The following is a 19,914-nucleotide window of genomic DNA, read 5'->3' on the forward strand; positions in this document are numbered from 1 at the left end:
TTTTTCCCCCTTTACTTTCTTTCGTTAATTAATTTTTGTTTGTTTATTGTTTTCCCTCATTAGAATAAATGATATTGTTCTTAGTTCTATTAGGAGAGAAATTTTGGGATTAAATAATGCCGTCAATTTTTTTTATTTTAAAAAAATGAAACTCTTCTCAAATATGCATTTGAGCAGGTTGTTATTACTTTTTTTAAAAAAAATAAAAGTAACTCTAGTCAAATATACACTTGAGCGAGTTGTTATTTTTTTTAAAAAAAAATTGTTCAAAATCATTTTATTAAATATACACATTCTCGTTGTCTCGAATCCAATTAATTTTACGAGATAAATGTAAGATGAGCCCTGTTTTAGATAACATCTGAAATGGAAAGAAATTTGACCAACACAAACCATATTCACCCAATATAAATTCTATGAATATCACTCGAAATGGCAAATATCATGAAAAGAAAAACATAAATCCGACTTTTGTTATGATCCATCGAGTGAATTACATTCGATGGATGTGGATCGTTCATGATCCCACACAATTGTATGAGACTCGGCCTCCATGAACATAGATGATGCACGAGATGAAATCCACCCGGTCCAACATAAAAAGAGCCCATAAATTCTCTTATTTACTATGTATGAATGGCTGAATTTTCATGCGTAAGCAAGTGGGGCACAATTCCTATGATATAAATGAAGTGACATAATAGTTGGAGAAATGGCTTAGGCCCTGACAAAATAATTTTCCTGTATTTCGGGCTTCTTTCACGAGTCTTCCTCCTCTGTCTATAATAATATTATTACTTTTCTCCTCATATTTCACGCACTGAAACCCACACAATACAGGAATTTCGAAGATCAAAATCATGAGTAGCAGATATGATCATCATCAAAGCTTTCCCCTCCAAAAACCCATCTTCTTGCCCATCATTTGCCGTTTGTCCATCAAAGACGTCGAGCCCAACCACCACCACCGCAGACGCCGGATTCCGTCGCTCGACGTACCCTCTTCCCCCAGAGTCAGTTGCATCGGCCAAGTCAAAAGAGACAACAGAATCACCGCCGTCGCTGCCCCACCACCGCCACCGCCCACGGCCAACCACCACAAACACAAGTCGAGAAAACCGCGTTCCCTTTTGCTCCAGACCACCAACGGTGGCGCCGGTGGTGGGGTCAGCGGGAGCTGCAGAACCAGTAGAGAAGAGATCACGCTTGCTGATTATAACTCGAGAAGACTAAAGTCGGCGCATGGTACTGATCATCGTGACCATCGTCGAGATTGTGCGAAGGTGGTGGTGGATATAGGTGAACTTGATCCGCCGCTTCCGGTGGTGAAGATGGTGGCGCCACCACGTGATGAGGTGAATCTCTGGCGGAGGAGGTGTTTAAGAGGGGCGGCGGAGCTGAAAAGCTTGCAGATTAAACAAGAACATTTGCCCAACATCATTAATTCCGAACCACCGCCCACTGTTTGAAATTAATATTAATGGATTCTCCTAAGCTATCTTCGTCTTCTTGCTTGTACACTTTACTGATCGTAAATGAATTAGAATTGTTGATTCTTTTTTTCTCCATTTTTGTGCCTTTTTTCACACGACAATTTGAGAACGATGGTGGTCATGCTTCCCATAATCACACATTTCAATATGTAAATTTTAATATTTTTTTTATGGCTTCAATATGTAAATTTTGAGTAGATATATATGCACAACGTTTTAATTGCTTTTATGCTCTCCATAAAAAAATTATTAAAATTGTTAAAAAAATTATAGGATTAAAATTGATATTTAATAACAGAGAGGATTATAATCACAAAGAATAAATAAAAAATACAGTTTTGTTTTAGTGTAGAATTCAAAGTGTAAAAGCTTGGGGAAACACAACATTTATGTACCAATTGCCTTTGACAAGCAAAAGGTTATTTCTAATCCATACATAATTATTAAAACATGAACTTCGAAAAAAGGATTTATGTATTTCAAACAATATGATTGGAAATAGCAAGAACGTATGTTATATACATATTGGATTGTGCCAAACTAATAAAAAATGATTTTTAGAAAAAATTAAATTTTAGTGTATGTTGAACGAGAATTGAACCAAAATATAATGCCGTGTGTGTGGTATGAGAATTTGGTCCAAACCCAACTTTACTTTTATACATCATTATCACAGTGCACGCGTCCAAGCACGTAATGAAACTCGTGTTTATGGAATTGGTGGCGGGGCACACGGCTTCAAATTAGCTTAATCTTTAGACTTATATAATATAAATAATAATAATTAATTAGATATTAAATTATCTTCAGTTGAAGTTTAACTAATTTTGTTGTTAGGTCATATTCTTGACTAATAATCAAGTAGCTAGCTCAAGTCAATGGTATTGTTAGCCAATCTAACTAACAAAATCAGAAACTTATCAAGATCTGAACTTGATTCTTCCACATAAAGCGCCGTATTAACAAATTCTTCAACAAAACTAATTCTGAAGTTATTATAACAAAAAGATGTGTATTAAAATAATTAAAACATTAATTTCATTAAAAATAAAAATTTATGAACTCAGTCGTCTATATTTGTACAAATTAATTTTAATTAATGCTATAGTTTTGTGTGTGTGTGTGTGTGTGTGTGTGTGTGTTGACATTAAATGTCAAATAAAAATAGAATTTAAAATTTGAAAAAAAAAAAAAATAAGAATAGCTGTAAAAAAAATTACCCGCTAATGGTTAAATAAAATGTGATCAATAATTTATTAAAACTGTGGAGTGCATTTTGGGGGGAAATTAAAAATTCTGATAAATCATTTTTTTTTTTTTTGTTAAAAGGACTAGAGTTGTTATTTTGGGGGAAAATTTTTTGGTGTTCTCTGGATATGAAAATCTAGGCACTTTTCCCGAAGCTTTATGATTTTTTTTTTTTATTTTGTGAAATCATAGATATAATTCAGATAATAAGTCATGAATCACACCAAAGCGAATAAATAGTGAGATTGCATCACAAAAATAAACATTGTAATCCGTATTCGGACTTTGACGAGCTAGAAGATGAGCTACATGATTCGCGCTTCGTCAACCATGGTTGATAACAACTGATGGAGTTCAAGAATAAAAGATGCAATGTACACAACTGATTTCCAAAAACAGTAGTTAGAATTTGGAGAGGCCTGCTGTATTTCAATGTCAGGCTACATGTTACATTGTACAACAAATTCTAGTAACAGTGTCTAACACGAGTTTCTACATACAGGTTCGAGAAACGAGCTGAGGTGTGCGATTGATGGTGAGAGAAAGAAGAGTGCCTAGCTAGGTAAGAGCTAAGATCAGGCCTGCTCTTTGTAAGGAGTCCAAATCAATTTACTGGCATCAACTTCAAGGCCACCACGGCCCGCGGCTTTAAGATGACGATCCAGGATCTTAGGATCCGCACATATGACATGTTGCCCTTTACGGTATTGAATCAACTCCAAGTTTTGTAGAGTGGTTAAAATGTCCTCTGCCTTGATTGCTGTCATGTCACTGAGCTCCTGGAAACGAGCAATTGAAACAAAGTTGAGGTTTTACCAAAACACTTAAAGCAATGCACGACTTGGATCAGAACACCAAGTATTACTTTTAAACCAAACTGAATCGTGAACGAGTGGTGATGATGTCGCAGTCAAAATACGCACGTGTCGACAAAACTAAAGATACAAAATCCAAAGCGTATTTATGTTCACATAAATACAGATGATAACGATGAGCGTTAATGCAAACCTTAATGGAGATATTGCCTTTATGCTTTTTCAGTATATCCAGAAGAATTCGTGTCCAATATCCTCGATAACTCAAAAGTCCCAGGTCTGAGAGGGGTCGTTCTGGTGTTCCAACTTTAACTTCCTTCTTTGAAAGCTCATACGCTGCCAATTGGTTACAATCAGTGATTGAATTTTTGTACAAATAAGAAGGCAGAGAATTCGGAGCAGGACCAAAAGCTACATTGTCCAACTGTAAACATCGTTGAAAAGATCTTATGAACACGTAATGGGGATCTACCCCTAAAACTTGACAGCCCATGAGAAAAAAAAATGTGGAATACAAGTTAGCTTCCCTATAAACACTCAATCAAAAATGCAAGAAAAGAGAAAGGAAACACCATTCTAGAAAAGTTTGAAGACAAAGCTTCGTCAATTGCAAGAATGCAATACAAGGTTATTTTGGGATATTTCAGAGTATTTATTAGAACTATAACTAAGGTAAGCAAAGAACATAAGAGAGGATAATAGAAAATCAGCTTACAAAACGCAATGAGGAATTTTCCATAGCCTTTTCTCTGATAAGGAGGAAGAGTGAGAATGCAAGCTAAATTGTAGGACTCCTCTGAATGTTTCTCCTGCACATCAGGTGAAAACTTGTAACTAACATTTAATCTTGGATCCACTTAGAAGGGAAATGCCCTCTCACTTTCAAGCATACAATTTCCAGGGCATTGAAAAAAAAAGAAATAGCCAGGCTGTGACCTAAGCAATGTCGTGACAATAAAAATTACCTTGGAAAAGTAGCCAACCATGTGACATCCTCGATCATCACATTCACACAGCACATAAAAAAGAAAAAGGTCTACATCATAGTACAAGGTTTTGTGGTCGAGAAACAATTTAGCCAGGTAGCAAAGATTTTGCCCATAAACCTTGTTCTTTTTGCCATCAACCTGTTTCAATGCATCTCAAATTTCATAATATGATTCTCAGATATGTGAAGTAAAATGCTAAATTAAGCTCGAAATGTTAGCATATGTCTCAATGCCAGTAATATAAACAGTGGTGCAAAACCATAGAGGTATAAGCTATAGAACAGATGAGGCGATAATCAACACTAATGAAGTAAAATATTACCTCAAACATTGACAAAGTCCCATTTCGATAAATTTCATCACCTGGGGGATGCTTAAGATCACATTTCCTCTACAATTACAAGAGTAAAGTACTGGTAAACAATAAGTTTACATCAAATACTCATTTTAAATTAAACCAACAAAGTAAAAAGTATGAGCACAACTTGTATGCAAGTGGTACAGAAAATGTAACAAACAGAAAGTAAATCTTCTAACTAGATAGTTATCATTTGCAAATAAAATGTGTTGCCCGCTCAGGTATGTGACCCAATGTCAAAAGACCATTTAAATGAAAGGATGACAGGAGGCGGAAACAACGCTCACCATGTGTCTCTGAAGCTGTTCTTTCCGCTTCATGAAATTCAAGCAAAACTCACAAAAAAACAGCTTCCCACAGTCGTAATATTCTGGAGGAAAGGGGGAAAAGTACCAAGTCTCTATCTCATATCTTCCGAGTTCTATAGTTGCAATGTTTTTAACTTTTGTAAATTCCTCATGCTCGCGTAAGCTAGCAGCATCAAGCTCCTCATGCCCCTGCAGATTTTCCAAAATTATATCTAACTTGACCGTTTTAAAACTAGGCAACTTGGGGAAGATAACATCAACGATTTATTTATATCCCGAATCCATTGTATTATGATCCAGATCCATCAACAGAGAACTTGAAGGAGACTCAGGATATTCAAAATATCTAAATTCAGAAAGTGTAGTAACGTGTTTTTTTCCAACAGACAAAGTAATTATACTATGGTGATGGGCAATTGTAAACTTTTCACGACTCTTTGTGACCATCAAATTGGACAAAATTGACTGTAATAAATAAATGAAAACGGATTAAACTACTCAGCTATCACCAATCCACTGAAGCAAATGCTAGAGTCAGACTTAGCAGATTAAAAATTTGCCAACCTTATATGAGGACCACCAACATCAGACACCATACTCTTATTCAAAACAAGGTTAAAATATCGTTCGCGGCAATGACATTCATATGAATGTTGATTAGAATGAGAAAGCCAACAATACCTCTACATGTGTCTCATCAATCTTGCGTTTTTGATGTCGCGTCATTTTCAAGCCTGTTACCTGAAATTTACAAATGTTACCACTTTCACACCAATAACAAGAAAAAAAATACAGAAACTGATTTAGGGAATGAAATTGCAACAATGAATAACTATAACCAAGAAGAGAAACTTTCTGTAGAGAAAAGCTCAAGAACAAAAATACGCTCATATATATTACCTTGTCCTCAACCTTTTCATCCACATCAGTTTCCACGGTATTGAGATCAAGCTGTTCAAGCTTTACCCATTCATCTAGTCTCCGGTTGACTGTCAGATAAAATAAACACCATGGAAAAATCACCACTTGGTACGGTACAAACTATGTATGGAATTAATTTTCACCTTCAGAACAACAACCATCATCCATAACCTTGCCAGCTCTTTTCTTTCAAAATTTCAGAACCAAAGAGCAATGATGAGAAATACAAAGGACATGTAAAAAAAGCTGCTACACGAACAGAAGCTTCCAAATTAAAAATCGAGATAATTTGTTCAAAGTCAAATAAACAATTCGTCGAATCCAAGTTCCAGAAGTTTGATATAGCGAACATACATTTACCATCAGAAAAAATAAAGATTTCTACATTGAAAAGAGAACAGCAGATTGACAAATCTAACTGAAATTTAACAACTATTTCCACTTTACAATCCGTAAGACTTTTCCATGGAGTATCAAAACGCGAAGTTGTTGTCTCCACGAAACCCTAATTTCAACCATATCAAAATCAACCAACCAAACATAGAAGTAATTAGAAAGAAACCGTGTCTCACATTCAGTGTAATGAACATAATACTCGTAATCGTTAGCTCCATCGGAGAAAAGCTTGCGCCGTTCGATAACCTTAACAGGATGGTGTTTGCCGTCGCGCCATCGGCAATTGACACGTGATCCGACCTCCAAGGGTAAATTCGCCATTTTCCTCTTCCTGAATGCTTCATTCTCCGGTAGAGTACCTCTGGCAGAGGTCGCCTGTGCAAATGCGGAACCTTTGGCGGTGTGGCCGTTTGCGGTGGCCGGAGCTGCACCGTTATCAATCGAGACCATTTTTTTTTTGGTATGGACTTTTTTTAAAAAAATTAACATTTATACATAATATTTTTTAATTTAAAAAGATTGTATTTATTTATTTTTTTTCGCCGAGTTTGGGTTTCGAGTACAAGTATATGATATTATTATTATTTTATTTATTTATTATTATAAACATGCAACACAATTCCCTAATATAATATAGTTTTGTTGAATTTTTTTTTATAATCTCATAATTGTCATTCACATATTTTAAATTTTAATTTAATTAATAATGAAGTAATTGAAACTTACAAAAATTAAAAAAAAACATTATAAAGAATTTTAAGAACAAATCATACACAATGTATAATATTTATATGATTATATTACACACATAAAATATGTCATAATAGCTAATATATTTTAAAATGCAACCATGTTTTGTGAAATTTTATATAATAAAAGGAATTGCATCCTGAAAATTTAAGTTGTACCTGAACAAATTTTTCTAAAGAAATTAATGTTATATGTACACAAAATTAGATTACACATCGCACGTTTTGAAAACTCTTTCAAAAATATATTAAAAATAGTTATTATGTAATTTTAAGTGTAATATGTAATCTAACGTGTAACCAAATTTGTACATAATATTTTCTTATAAATAATATTTTGTCTGATTATATCATACACATGTATCTAATAAATGATATTTTACTCCAAGCATCTTACTCATTCTGCTCTATGTGTGTTTTTCGCATATAAAAAAATTTCTTGAAATGATAAATTTAATAAGGTAATTTTCCATTTTGCATTTATTAATTGAAGATTTTAATATGATAAAAAAATTGTAAAAATAGTTAATGAAAACTGGACTAATAATTGAGGCAGGTAAAAAAAGAAATTACTTAGATAAATGGGCGAGGAAATATATGTTTTAATATTACCTAACAAAGTTTCGGTACTAAAGAAAATAAATTGTGCCAATAGTAAGGTTTTTCTATTTCTTTTTCTCTTTTTCCTCTCATTTTATTTACCCGAACATATATAAGATCAAAAATCTAAAGTTTTAATGCTCCTTGAGGCCTGTTTCAATTAATTAAAGATAGAAATATATAAGATTTTTTTTGCCCCGGCCCCTATTTCTTGATCATTTTCAGCTTCTATTAATCCGATTTACTTTATTTCTTTTTAAAGTATGATGAAAAAAATTAGTACTTGATATCCAGAATGTATGTTGGGATAAATAAAGTTAGGTAAACATGAATACAAATATAAAATGTCATTAAAAATAATTTTAAAAAAATAGTTTGTGTGTATCATATAACTAATTGTTTTGTTCCCGGAATTATGTATTATTAAGTACTTTTTTAGTCAATTATGATTTACCAACACAGCATGTGATCAGTCATATATAGAATTAGCTAGTGACGTACAGTTTGATAGGGTTCATCTACAGTAGTCATCACATATTAGAGGTCAATAAAATTATATCAAGCTGAGTTGAAATTCCAATCAGCAACCATATATCATGTCTCAAGTGATGAAAAGAGGAGTCGATATGGATATATATATATATATATATATATATATATATATATATATATATGAAAAAATTGTTTTTTTGATCCGGTATGTTTGTCACTTTGTGATTTCGGTCCTCTATATTTTCAGATTTCAGTTTTAGTCCGCTATCTTTATTTTTTTGGCAGTTTTAGTCTTTTTTTTTCTGATGTGGCGCTGATGTGGCACCGAAATAGTGCTGATGTGAAGCTGGCGTGTACAGTGACATGTAAGCATTTTTTAAGAAAAATGACTGAAATTGCCAAAAATAAAAACATGCAGGACTAAAACTGAAATATAAAAACATAGAGGATCAAAATCGCAAATTGACAAACATATCGGACCAAAATTGCAGTTTTCCCCATATATATATAAATAAATACCTTTTAAACTACCACTTGAAATAATTTATATATAATCTTATAAGTTATATCTTATAAATAATTATTTTTTTATCAATAGTTTATATATAACAATTTTTTATTTTAAACAATATGTCATTTAATATTTTACTCAAATTCTATAGTTCACAATCAATGATATATCATCTCTGAGTTTAAAATTTTAGTCACTTTGGTGTTTCATGCACTTTAAAATTAGTTAGCATTGTTGAAAAATTTCTCATCCTTTTCAACATTGTATAATACACGCATTACACTTGTGCCACAGTGCTACCCATTTCTTGGTTATGTGTTCACTCAGAGCACTGAGAGAAGCTATAATAAAACTTTCATTTTGATGTATAAAGATGAAAAAAATAATAGAAAAAAAGTATCGGGCTATAAGTTATCCCCATCAAATGACGGCTCGAAGCACATGGAGCACTATACATATGCCATCATCCAGAAATGGGAAATATTGGTTTGAAATAATTTGATGGATCAAAGGTGGGAGACAGCAGAAGCACACTAGTTCAACTTCAGCATGCTTGTGGAGTGCTTGTGCACTGGACCATTTGTGGGACAAAAACTCTAAAGGAATTTCTCTTTACTTGTTCTTCGATCTTCAAGAAAGTGCATAGACGCGTTTTGAATGCTCCTATAAATACCCTGTTTCTCCATGCAGGTCTCACAAACCATAACAAGTTTGATTAGCATGGCTATAACCCGACTTTTTAGTGTGTTATTCTTTGTTTTATTGTGCTTTGCGGTATGTTCTGCTGGCAGGATTCTCCTAGAGCCTTATGGCTATGGTGGTAATGCAGGTGGTGGAGGATATGGCGGCGGCGGAGGTTCGGGTGGAGGGTATGGTGGAGGTGGCGTTGAGCATGGTTATGAGAGTGGTGGTGGTGGTGGTGCGGGAAAAGGTTATGGTTATGGTGGTGTTGGAGGGTATGGAGGTGGTGGTGGAGGTGGCAGTGGTGGTGGCTCTGGTTATGCTGCTGGGGGAGAACATGGGGCTGGGTATGGAAGTGGAGGTGGTGAGGGAGGGGGTGGAGGGTATGGAGCTGGAGGAGTACATGGCGGCGGAGGAGGCGGCGGTGGTGGTGGAGGAGGTGGAGGTGGTGCTGGTGATGGCGGGGCACATGGTGGTGGGTATGGTGGAGGTGAAGGAGGAGGTAGTGGAGGTGGCTATGCTGCCGGTGGAGGGTATGGGCCATATGGTGGTGGGGGAGGTCATGGTGGTGGTGGCGGCAGCGGCTATGCTGGTGGTGCTACAGGCAATGGATATGGTACTGGTAGTGGCGCTGGAGGCGGCGGAGGGTACGCTGGTGGTTATGCAGGGGGTGAACACGGCGGCGGATATGGAGGCAGCGAAGGGGGCGGCCACGGTGGTTATGTCCCTTAGAACTTATGCTGCTTTCATGGTCATTTCAACAACCGTATCAATATCAAATATGATTATGTACCAAAAAATAATATGTTGGAATATGATTACTAATGTCAAGAAATGTTACATGATGAATGTTTGACCTGTATGCAATTGTAAGCGTGGGTATGTTCTGTTTAATTATTCATTAATGACACCAATATTTAATAATTACTCCTTTTGATCTGAATTGCTGGAAATGGATGAAAAATTTTGGTTATTAGTTGTAGTTAGATGTGGTCATTGGGGTTGGAAGGTTCACAAATACCTATATCTATAACTTCAAAAGGTGGCATCCCGATTTAAATAGCATAGAATCATTACAATGATAATTGTTCCATAAAGTTATTAAAAATTGAATATCCATATGGATTTGTGTACTCCATTGTGAAATTTACTATACATCAAATGAATAGGATTGAATGACGGCAGTGAAAGAAGGTTTATTCGCTTGCATTGTCATTCCATCAATCCACGCTCCTAATTTTCAAAATACACACAATAATTTCATTTCAATTCTAAAAGATTAAAATATTATTGTAATGTCTTCTTTCGTGCATATTCAAATAATTATAGAATATTTTCCAATGTGCAAATAAATACACACACATCTAGCTACCTATTTGGAGTTCGGACCATTACGAAAGAACCCAAAAAATCGTGCCAAGCACACATCAACAAAAAGAGTATAAAGCAAAAGCACTTACGAAGGCAGGAACATACAGAAAGTAAAAAAGTTAACCTTTTTCCCTTGACATAAAAATTGATCGGAACCTAGTAAACCATATATCATATTCTTCAGCTATCTCGTAATGCGAAGGGTCAGAATATGTCAAAAAGATGTGATACCACAAGTGTAAAGTTAAAAAATGGAAGCCTAGCATCGTAACCTAACTTTAAAGCACAACCCCGCAAAGAACTTCCTTTTCTTGCCAGCATCAATGCTAATTTATACCACCCCATTATCAGACATCCCTAAGTTAAATCATCCTAGCGCGAAAAAAAACAGAAACTTCAACCGGAATTGATGGGTCAATTGCCTTCAGATGATGTCAGAACTCAAGCTTCAGACTCAGATTTGGAGTTTGAGTCAGAACCAGCAATGCCTACCGTCGGACGGTGAAATTCTGTCAGCATAGAACTCATGCACGCTTTGGAAGATGGTCTTCTATTCATGTACTGTGACAAATACAGGAAATAAGATGGCTGCAGAACAAACTTAATCTGAAACAAGGCCTTTTATCCACATATAAGCTTGAAATAGAAAACTATTGAATTCGATATACGGATAAAATGGTCAAGTAAGATACATGGATCACATGCAGGACAACAAAAAATGTCATGAAAACCTGAGACCCTTTAATCCACATATCTAATCAGCGTGTGTCAAGAAACTGTCGGAAACTATATGTTGTGCCACCTTATCCGTACTAAAATAAAACTCGTGGAATAGTATCTATGTTTTTACATGTCTAAACTGATAAAAACAAGTAAAATGAGAGATTGCAATATGTAATTTATTGTGCAAGTACATGGGTGCTCAGTTGCTAGCAACTTATAGATAATGATGTTGTTAGATAGCAAACTGCAATAAGCACTCACCTCCTGATAAAAAGAATTGATCTCTTCCTCCGTGAGGCCTTCATCTTCTCCACCATTTTCCTCCCAACCAAGTGAACGAAGGAATGCTGCCTCTTCTTCATCTGGAAAAATTGTTCCATCACCTGACATGTTCTTCTCTCCAACACCAGAAAAATGGATACTCTTCCCAGGAAGGTCGTGCCCATCACCATTGCAAATTACAGAACCATCATTCTCAAATACACCAGGACATATTAATGTGTGACCTTCCTGAAATATCTCACCAGATGTCTCTGCACTCGAAGGCGAAACAACCGTACTTGAATCTGATAGGATGGCTGGAGCAGTAATAGAGGTTTTTCTCCTCATGAGATTAAAAAATTCACTTCTGCTTTTGGCCATTGATTGGGACAGTCTCTTGTCCACAATAGATCTAGAACCAAGCGATAATGTGGCAGTCTTGTTTTCAAGCACCGAAACCGCAGAACTGTTTCGACTCAGTGTTGCAGTTGGGGCAGATGGAGATATAGCAACCTGCCCGTTAGCTGTCCTGCAATTCAAATCACAAGGACTAGATGCATCCTTTGTCCCACTGCTGACAACACCATCACGTCCTGATTTGAGAACCATGTACTTTCCAACATGAGGTGTGCTTAAAGAATCAGATTTGACCTGCCCAGCATGAAATTGAACAGAAAGATGAGACAAATGGGGCTGCAACTGGAAAGCCTTTGAGGCCACAATCGATTCATGAGTTTTGATGCAAACCTTTGGTTGTTTTAATTTATCCGCAGAACTAGGAACCTGAAAATAACATTTCAAACCCTCATTATTCCACACCAGACTAAACCAAAATATGAAATTATTCAAACACAGTCACATTCGTGCAAGGAGAGAATTAGATACAAAGGAATATCTAGTCTAGAGAAAAAAGGTTAACTCATCACAACTTCAATGTGTTGTTCACAACTCAGTTCATCTATATTTATTATGGCCAGGCCCATTCATATCAGAAGTATGCTATAAGAGGCTCTTAAAAACTACAATTCGGTTTCCCAACTCAAAAGCGCACAAAATATCCACTGATTCATTGGGAATGTATGTCACATACATTGGCCATACTTGAGGGCCCTAAGACATGGTGTGACAAACGAACGAAATAATAAATACCAAAAGCCATAATCAAAGAAGGCTTGAAGAGGAATTCCTATCAGGTACAATTAGTTGGTTTTTCCCAAAAAGAACAGAAAGCCACAGTAATTACTCATTTCCAAGAAAGTAGACAAATGAGTACATAGGAAAGATATGAAATCACACGATCCTCTTTTCACAGACTGGCTGGATACAAATATTGGGTAAAATAAGAGTTGGCCTGCATCATAAATTCTAATAGCAGTATATTGGAACATCTTGGTTCATTGACACACATTAATCTCATTATTTACATGGGCATCAGTTAAAAGCAATTGAGCAATACAAAAAGTCCTTTTACCAACAGTTTTGGCATTGAAGGTGTCATAGGGATCAATTGTCTAGACTGCTTGATGGCCAATTCCTCAAGCCTTTGGCTCTTATCAGGTAGCTGCAAATATGGAATAGAATGTAGAATTCAAGCCTGGTTCCAGCCAAAACTTAAAAGGAATGAATTGAAAAAATTGTAAAACCTGAGAGACATTAACTCGTGCAGGAGACTGGGACAATGCCTCAGCCATGTTAAGAGAAGCAGTGCTAGAAGCTCCTGATGCTGAAGGCACAAGTGTTCCCATGCTCTGTTGAGGAGTTGAGTGATCCATGCCATTGCTGGTAAGACTGGCTGGCACTTCCGCTAAAGCAGAAGTCCATTTCTCACCACCAAGAAACCCCGAATTGCCGATGGGCAAATTTTGAAAAGCAGAACATAATCCAGTAGACAAAATTTTCCTACTTCCAGGCACGTCATGCTTCTCCTCAGTCCCGAGAGATGGAAAATCCTTTTCAAATGTATTCTTCTGAATGCCACGAGAATATCTGCCCGTATAATGCACACCATAATGGTTAATACCGTTTCTTGAATCGTCTGCTCCGTGAGGTAACACTTCACCAGCTTTTCTTGAAACTAATGAATGCGATCGCTTCAAGGCACTATTATCGACTCTACTGGTTAATATACTTGCTAAGGAATCGTGATCCCAGATATCCATGGAAAGAAATTTCTCTTTTTCTCTGTCACAGTTCTTATCACGGCGACTCCTTGTGAAACTACTGTATGGATGTTTCCCAGAACCATTGCTACTTGAACTACGTCTAGAATTGAACGAAACATTTCTATCCACAAAATCTGGCCTACCCTTCTCGCTGTTGCTCCTAAAAGGCTTACCTCGAATGGAGTTCAAAGAAGAAGAAACATCTAACACAAAATTGGAAAGAAAAAAAAAATCCAGTCATAATTGAGTTGACCATATGCAAAGAAAATGCGACTTTAAAACTGATGAACACACAGAGAGAATTGGATAATCGATAAATGAGCAAACAAGCAAGCAACAATACCTGAGTGGTGGACGAAGGCACCACCTCCAGCAACATTTCCAGTATTTCTCAGCCATTCAGGAACTAATGTAGGTTCAGTTCTTTCCATCAGTGCCAAACATGATCTTATAACTAGAGAGAAACAAGAAGTCTCAACTGATTAAACCTCCTTTATCAACCCAAACGATCCCTTTCCTCGATGGGATACTAAAAACTAATAGAAAGACAAATTTTCACCACTCACAAGCCAAATTTGCACGTGTCTAGTTTCCTAATTCATATATGGGGATTCCCTTCCCTTAGAATTTTCACAACCCCTCCATTCAGGAGTGGAAGAAAATCCTTCGTCTATTTCACTCCACCCAGGCCAATTGTCTGACAATACCAGCCGAAAGAGAATTTTGTCAAATATCCACAACAACAATTGAAACAAAGGAGCCAAGATGTCTTCCCTCTCTTTAAATATCGCACCACACCATCACAAACAAATGAAACACAGTGAAATGCAGGACAAATCCACAAAAAACCAAACCCTCTAAGTAAAATTCCCCACACGAACTACGGTCTGCCAATTAGCAACGACAAGCACAAAAACCAAATTTCCCTGTCCATAAATTGAAAATGCATCAACAAAACTCCAAATAAATAAAGATACAGAGGAGAAACTGAGTATCCCTACCTCAATAGAAGAAACCGAAAAGGGGGATCGAAGAGAACCCTAACCGCAACCAAAAAAAAAACCGCCAAACTGTATAAATATGAAAATCAATCAACGGTCTATATGTAACTTCGATAATTTTTTATATATTTCCGGAGACGAAAATTACGAACGTGAAAATTAATACGTTGCCTGGATGCGTAATTCGCGGTTTCAGAACAAGAAAATGCAGGCGGCGAATTTGACGAGGATCTGTGTAACAATTAGGGCATATACGCAGATAGAAACGTCAACAGTCTGCGTCTTCTGTGTGAAAGTGATAATTATAACATTAAACGAAACTGCAAATCTTCTGAAATAAATCTCATTTAATTCTGATTTTATTTACCAGGCAAAAAAAAAAACAAAAACAAAAACTATTTGATCGAGCTTCAAAATTTATATTTTTTTGTTGTCAGAAGAAAAAATTAATATTGTTTAGATATATTATGTCAAAATATCATTTGAGACGAATTGTAACAAAATCTCTAAAAATTATTATTATTCTTAAACTAAAATATACATATTATATATTTTTGTTCTAAAATTAACTAGGTTAATTTTTTTAAAATATAATATTCTGGCTCAAAACTGTCGAGTAAATTGACTTGGAATTAATGTGCTATGAAGTTCTTCAATTTTTTAAAAAAATTTAAATTATTATTATAGAATTTTAATTTTCTATTTCATTAGAATTTTAAAATATATATATTCAATATTTTATATTTTTAAATGGTTGGCGATGATAATATATATAATTCCATTTCCAAGCAAAGTCTGCTTTAGTTATTTGGGCCCATCACATTTTATTATGGAGATCGATGGACTAAAGCCCATTTGATAGTTAATTTGAAGCCTGCTTCAGAGTCTTTTTATTTTGAAGCCCGTTTGGTCGTCCCATATATTAAAAAATCTTTGGTAATTTATGCTAATCTGTCCTCACTCTTGCGTTTTATGTATTTGCACTTGCTCCTTTGACATGTTATAATTTTTTACATTTAACAAGAGGATTAGATCTCCTGTAAATTGGTCTCATATATTTATATTAGTGAGATGGGATCTGATCAATATTTATAATAAAAAGTAATATTTTTGGCATAAAATATTATATTTTTTCGTGTGTCGGATCAAATAGAAAATTCATCTCACAAAATTCAACTCTCATATGAGTTTTAATGTAATAAAAATATATAAAATTAATACAATGAAATATAAGAGAAGTGAATCCAACCATCTTGTATGTTTGACAAGTAAATTATTTCATTTAATTTATTTTACATAGAACTATGAAGACTGGCGAAAATTTCAACGTGGGAGAAAGAAATAGTCAATCAAAAAAATTGAAGGAAGATGGAATTTAGTTCAATCATGAAGTTATGAGTCATCACGGTTGAAAATATATGTGATTATTATTGTTTTGATAGTATTATATTCCGTCCGTCTCAATTATATAGGTCACATTACTATTTTTGTTTGTTCTAAATGTAATGTTTGGCTTTCTTATTAAGCTTGTGTAACCAATGAGAATGGAGAATCAAGAAGGTACACCATACTATGCAGGTGGAGACACAGGAGATAAGTTTCAATCTCAACTTATCTAACTAACTAACCAACCGCAAGAGGCTTGGAGATAAGGAGGGAGATCGAAGCAGTTGGAATCAACACAAGAGAGATCCATTCGTCGATCGAGTTTTTTTTTCTGGAATTAGCTAAGAGTTTTCGTGTGCATAGAGGGTGATTGGATCAGTCTTTGTGATTGTATTTCTTGATTTTCTCTTCATGTTCTTTGGTTCAATAAGCATTGGAAATTGAGGTCGATACATTGTAATCTTTACACTTTGTGATTGATATCGTGAAGAGCTTTGGGCCAAAGTGGATGTAGGATCATCGTGTTAATTTTTTCTCGATTGCATGTTCTTCGATTGTTGATTATCTTGTTTCGAATTGTTCTTCGAGATCATTTCAATGAGCTAGGATTTCACTGGGATTTGATATATTCATGATCGTGTAGTAAATTGATAATTGTTGTGTATGCATTATCAAGATTATCTCAACAAATTGGTATCAGAGCTTAGGTTCAAATGACGACTACACGTTTCGATATCGAGAAATTCACAGGCAAAAATGATTTCGGGTTATGGAGATTGAAGATGAGAGCTCTGTTGGTTCAGAATGGCCTCGAGGATGCTTTGCTTGGAGAAGAAAATGTCCCTGATAAAGTTAGGGGTATGGACAAGAAAGATATCCTTGCGAAGGCACATAGTGTCATAATCTTGAGCCTTGGAGACGGAGTCTTGCGAGAGGTATCCAAGGAGGGATCGGCTGCTGCGGTTTGGTTAAAGCTTGAGCACTTGTATATGACAAAGTCTTTGGCTAACAGACTTTTTTCTCAAGCAGAAACTGTATACCTTCAAGATTTCTACTGGAAAATCGATTGAAGAACATGTTGATGATTTCAACAAGATCATCTTTGATCTTGAGAACATAGAGATTAAAGTAGAAGATGAAGCTCAAGCACTGCTGTTATTGAGATCTCTTCCGGATACTTATGAGAATCTAAAGGATACCATGATCTATGGTAAGGATTCTTTGTCTCTTGAAGAAGTACATGCTGCTCTAATGTCTAAGGAGTTAAATAAGAAATCGGGAAATGGAAATGATGATCACAGTGTATGACTCTATGCAAGAGGAAGATCAGAAAAGAGAGAAACAAAATATAGAGGCAAATCCAGATCAAAATCCAGATAGAAGTTTGTGAGGAAGTGTTACTCATGTCATAAGGAAGGACACTTCATTAAAGATTGCCCAGAAAGAAAAAGGAAACAAGCAGAAAAGGAATCTAATTCAGGAGATGCAGCTATAGCACAAGATGGCTATGAAAGTGCAGATGTTTTGATGGTCACAGTTGATAAATGTGAACTGGATTGGATATTAGATTCAGGCTGCTCTTTTCATATGACTCCGCAGATGTTTTGATGGTCACAGTTGATAAATGTGAACTGGATTGGATATTAGATTCAGGCTGCTCTTTTCATATGACTCCTTGCAGGCATTGGTTCAGTGATTTTGATAAGGTTGATGAAGGAAATGTCCTTATAGGAAACAATGTAGCTTGCAAGATTGAAGGCATTGGATCTATCAAGCTCAAAATGAATAATGGAACAACAAGAACTCTCTCAGAAGTTAGATTTGTTCCAGGATTGAAAAGGAACTTGATATCAATTGGAATGCTAGATCAATCCGGCAATGAGTTTAAAGCTAAGGATGGTGTCCTTACTGTTACTAAAGGAGTAATGGTTGAGATGAAAGGAATAAGACGCAATGGTTTATATGTTTTGCAAGGAGGATCACATAATGATCCTACTATTTTGAATGCCCATATTAGCTTGGATAAAACCAAGTTATGGCATGCCAGGATGGGACATATAAGTGAAAGGGGGCTTATTGAACTTCACAAACAAGGTGCTTTTGGTAAGGATCAAATCAGCAAAATGGATTTTTGTGAGCATTGTGTTCTGGGAAAGCAAACAAGAGTCAAATTTAAAAGAGCTGAACATACAACCAAGAATACTCTGGACTATATACATTCTGATGTATGGGAGCCAGCAAGGAATCAAACACATGGAGGATCTAGGTATTTTATTACCTTCATTGATGACTACTCAAGGAGAGTATGGTTGTACACAATGAAGCATAAAAATAAAGCCCTAAAGAAATTCATTGATTGCAAATCATTGATTGAAAACCAGACAGGAAGGAAGATCAAAAGGTTAAGAAAAGACAATGGATTGGAGTATTTGAATAATGAATTTGATGAACTGTGTAAGAAGAATGGCATAGCAAGGCACTTGACAGTAAGATATACTGCTCAGCAAAATGGACTTGCTGAGAGAATGAATCGAACCTTGCTAGAAAGAGTTAGATGCATGCTCTCAAATGCTAAGCTAACTGTTAGTTTCTGGGGGAAGGCAGCAGCCACAGCATGCTACCTTATTAACAGATGTCCATCTGTAGCTCTAAACTTCAAAACACCAATCGAAGTTTGGTCTGGTAAGCAAGGAAATTATGAAACACCAAGAGTATTTGGATGTACTGCTTATATACACACAAGTGATGGAAAGCTGCAACCAAGAGCCAAGAAGTCCATCTTTCTTGGATATCCAGAGGGAGTTAAAGGTTATAGAGTTTGGCTCTCTGAAAATGAAAATGGAAAGGCTGTGGTAAGTAGGGACATTACTTTTGAAGAGGAAAGTATGCTCAGGCAGACATCATCTAAAAATGTGTATAACAATGATAAGGAAACCTATAAGGTGATCACATTGTGGTGGAATCACAAAAGGATGCACATCCAGAAATACAAGACATCACTCCTACTGTGCAAGGTGATGACTTGACAGATTACCATCTAGCAAGAGACAGGGTCAGAAGGGAAATTAAACCTCCTGCTAAATATGGATATGCTGATCTAATAGCATATGCTTTGAGTGTTTCTGAAACCTTTAGCTATGAGGAACCAAGTTCATATAAAGAAGCTGTAAATAGCAAGCATAAATTCAAATGGAAAGAAGCTATGCTTGAAGAAATACATTCCCTTGATAAGAATAATACCTGGGAATTGGTGGAGCTTCCAAAGGGCAGAAAAATAATCGGGAGTAAATGGATTTACAAAATAAAGGAAGGAATTCCAGGAGTTGAACCACAGAGGTTCAAGGCAAGATTGGTGGCAAAGGGCTTCACTCAAAGTGAGGGCATGAATTTTAATGAAGTATTCTCTCATGTGGTAAAACATACATCGATTAGAATTTTGTTGGCTTTGA

At 35.7% G+C, this 19,914-nt stretch overlaps 3 protein-coding genes across 5 annotated transcripts; 1 reads left to right on the top strand and 2 right to left on the bottom strand.

Moving 5' to 3' along the window:
• Positions 1-3,102: 3,102 nt before the first annotated feature.
• Positions 3,103-6,978, bottom strand: LOC140864149 (histone acetyltransferase of the MYST family 1-like). Its single transcript, XM_073268094.1, has 9 exons — positions 6,705-6,978; positions 6,112-6,200; positions 5,893-5,952; positions 5,191-5,400; positions 4,868-4,936; positions 4,522-4,683; positions 4,272-4,365; positions 3,750-3,892; positions 3,103-3,520 (listed from the first exon to the last, which is right to left on the bottom strand). The coding sequence occupies exons 1-9, from the start codon at positions 6,976-6,978 to the stop codon at positions 3,317-3,319; spliced, it is 1,305 nt and encodes a 434-aa protein (XP_073124195.1). The 3' UTR covers positions 3,103-3,316.
• A 2,465-nt stretch (positions 6,979-9,443) lies between these two features.
• Positions 9,444-10,504, top strand: LOC140866749 (uncharacterized). Its single transcript, XM_073271783.1, has one exon. The coding sequence runs from the start codon at positions 9,565-9,567 to the stop codon at positions 10,291-10,293; it is 729 nt and encodes a 242-aa protein (XP_073127884.1). The 5' UTR covers positions 9,444-9,564; the 3' UTR covers positions 10,294-10,504.
• Positions 10,505-11,077: 573 nt separating this feature from the next.
• On the bottom strand, positions 11,078-15,389 carry LOC140863476 (uncharacterized). Of its 3 annotated transcripts, none has more exons than XM_073266934.1 (8): positions 15,251-15,389; positions 15,080-15,148; positions 14,422-15,004; positions 13,560-14,281; positions 13,388-13,477; positions 12,664-12,699; positions 11,917-12,567; positions 11,078-11,493 (listed from the first exon to the last, which is right to left on the bottom strand). In XM_073266934.1, exons 3-8 carry the CDS (start codon positions 14,507-14,509, stop codon positions 11,374-11,376), a joined length of 1,707 nt encoding a protein of 568 aa, XP_073123035.1. In that variant the 5' UTR covers positions 14,510-15,004; positions 15,080-15,148; positions 15,251-15,389; the 3' UTR covers positions 11,078-11,373. The 3 variants fall into 3 exon arrangements, with proteins under 3 accessions (XP_073123035.1, XP_073123034.1, XP_073123033.1); XM_073266933.1 differs by having other exon boundaries at positions 15,246-15,389; XM_073266932.1 differs by having other exon boundaries at positions 15,232-15,389.
• Positions 15,390-19,914: the final 4,525 nt, after the last annotated feature.

Source organism: Henckelia pumila, chromosome 4 (genome assembly GCF_033568475.1).
Source record: "Henckelia pumila isolate YLH828 chromosome 4, ASM3356847v2, whole genome shotgun sequence".
NCBI classification, from domain to species: Eukaryota; Viridiplantae; Streptophyta; class Magnoliopsida; order Lamiales; family Gesneriaceae; genus Henckelia; species Henckelia pumila.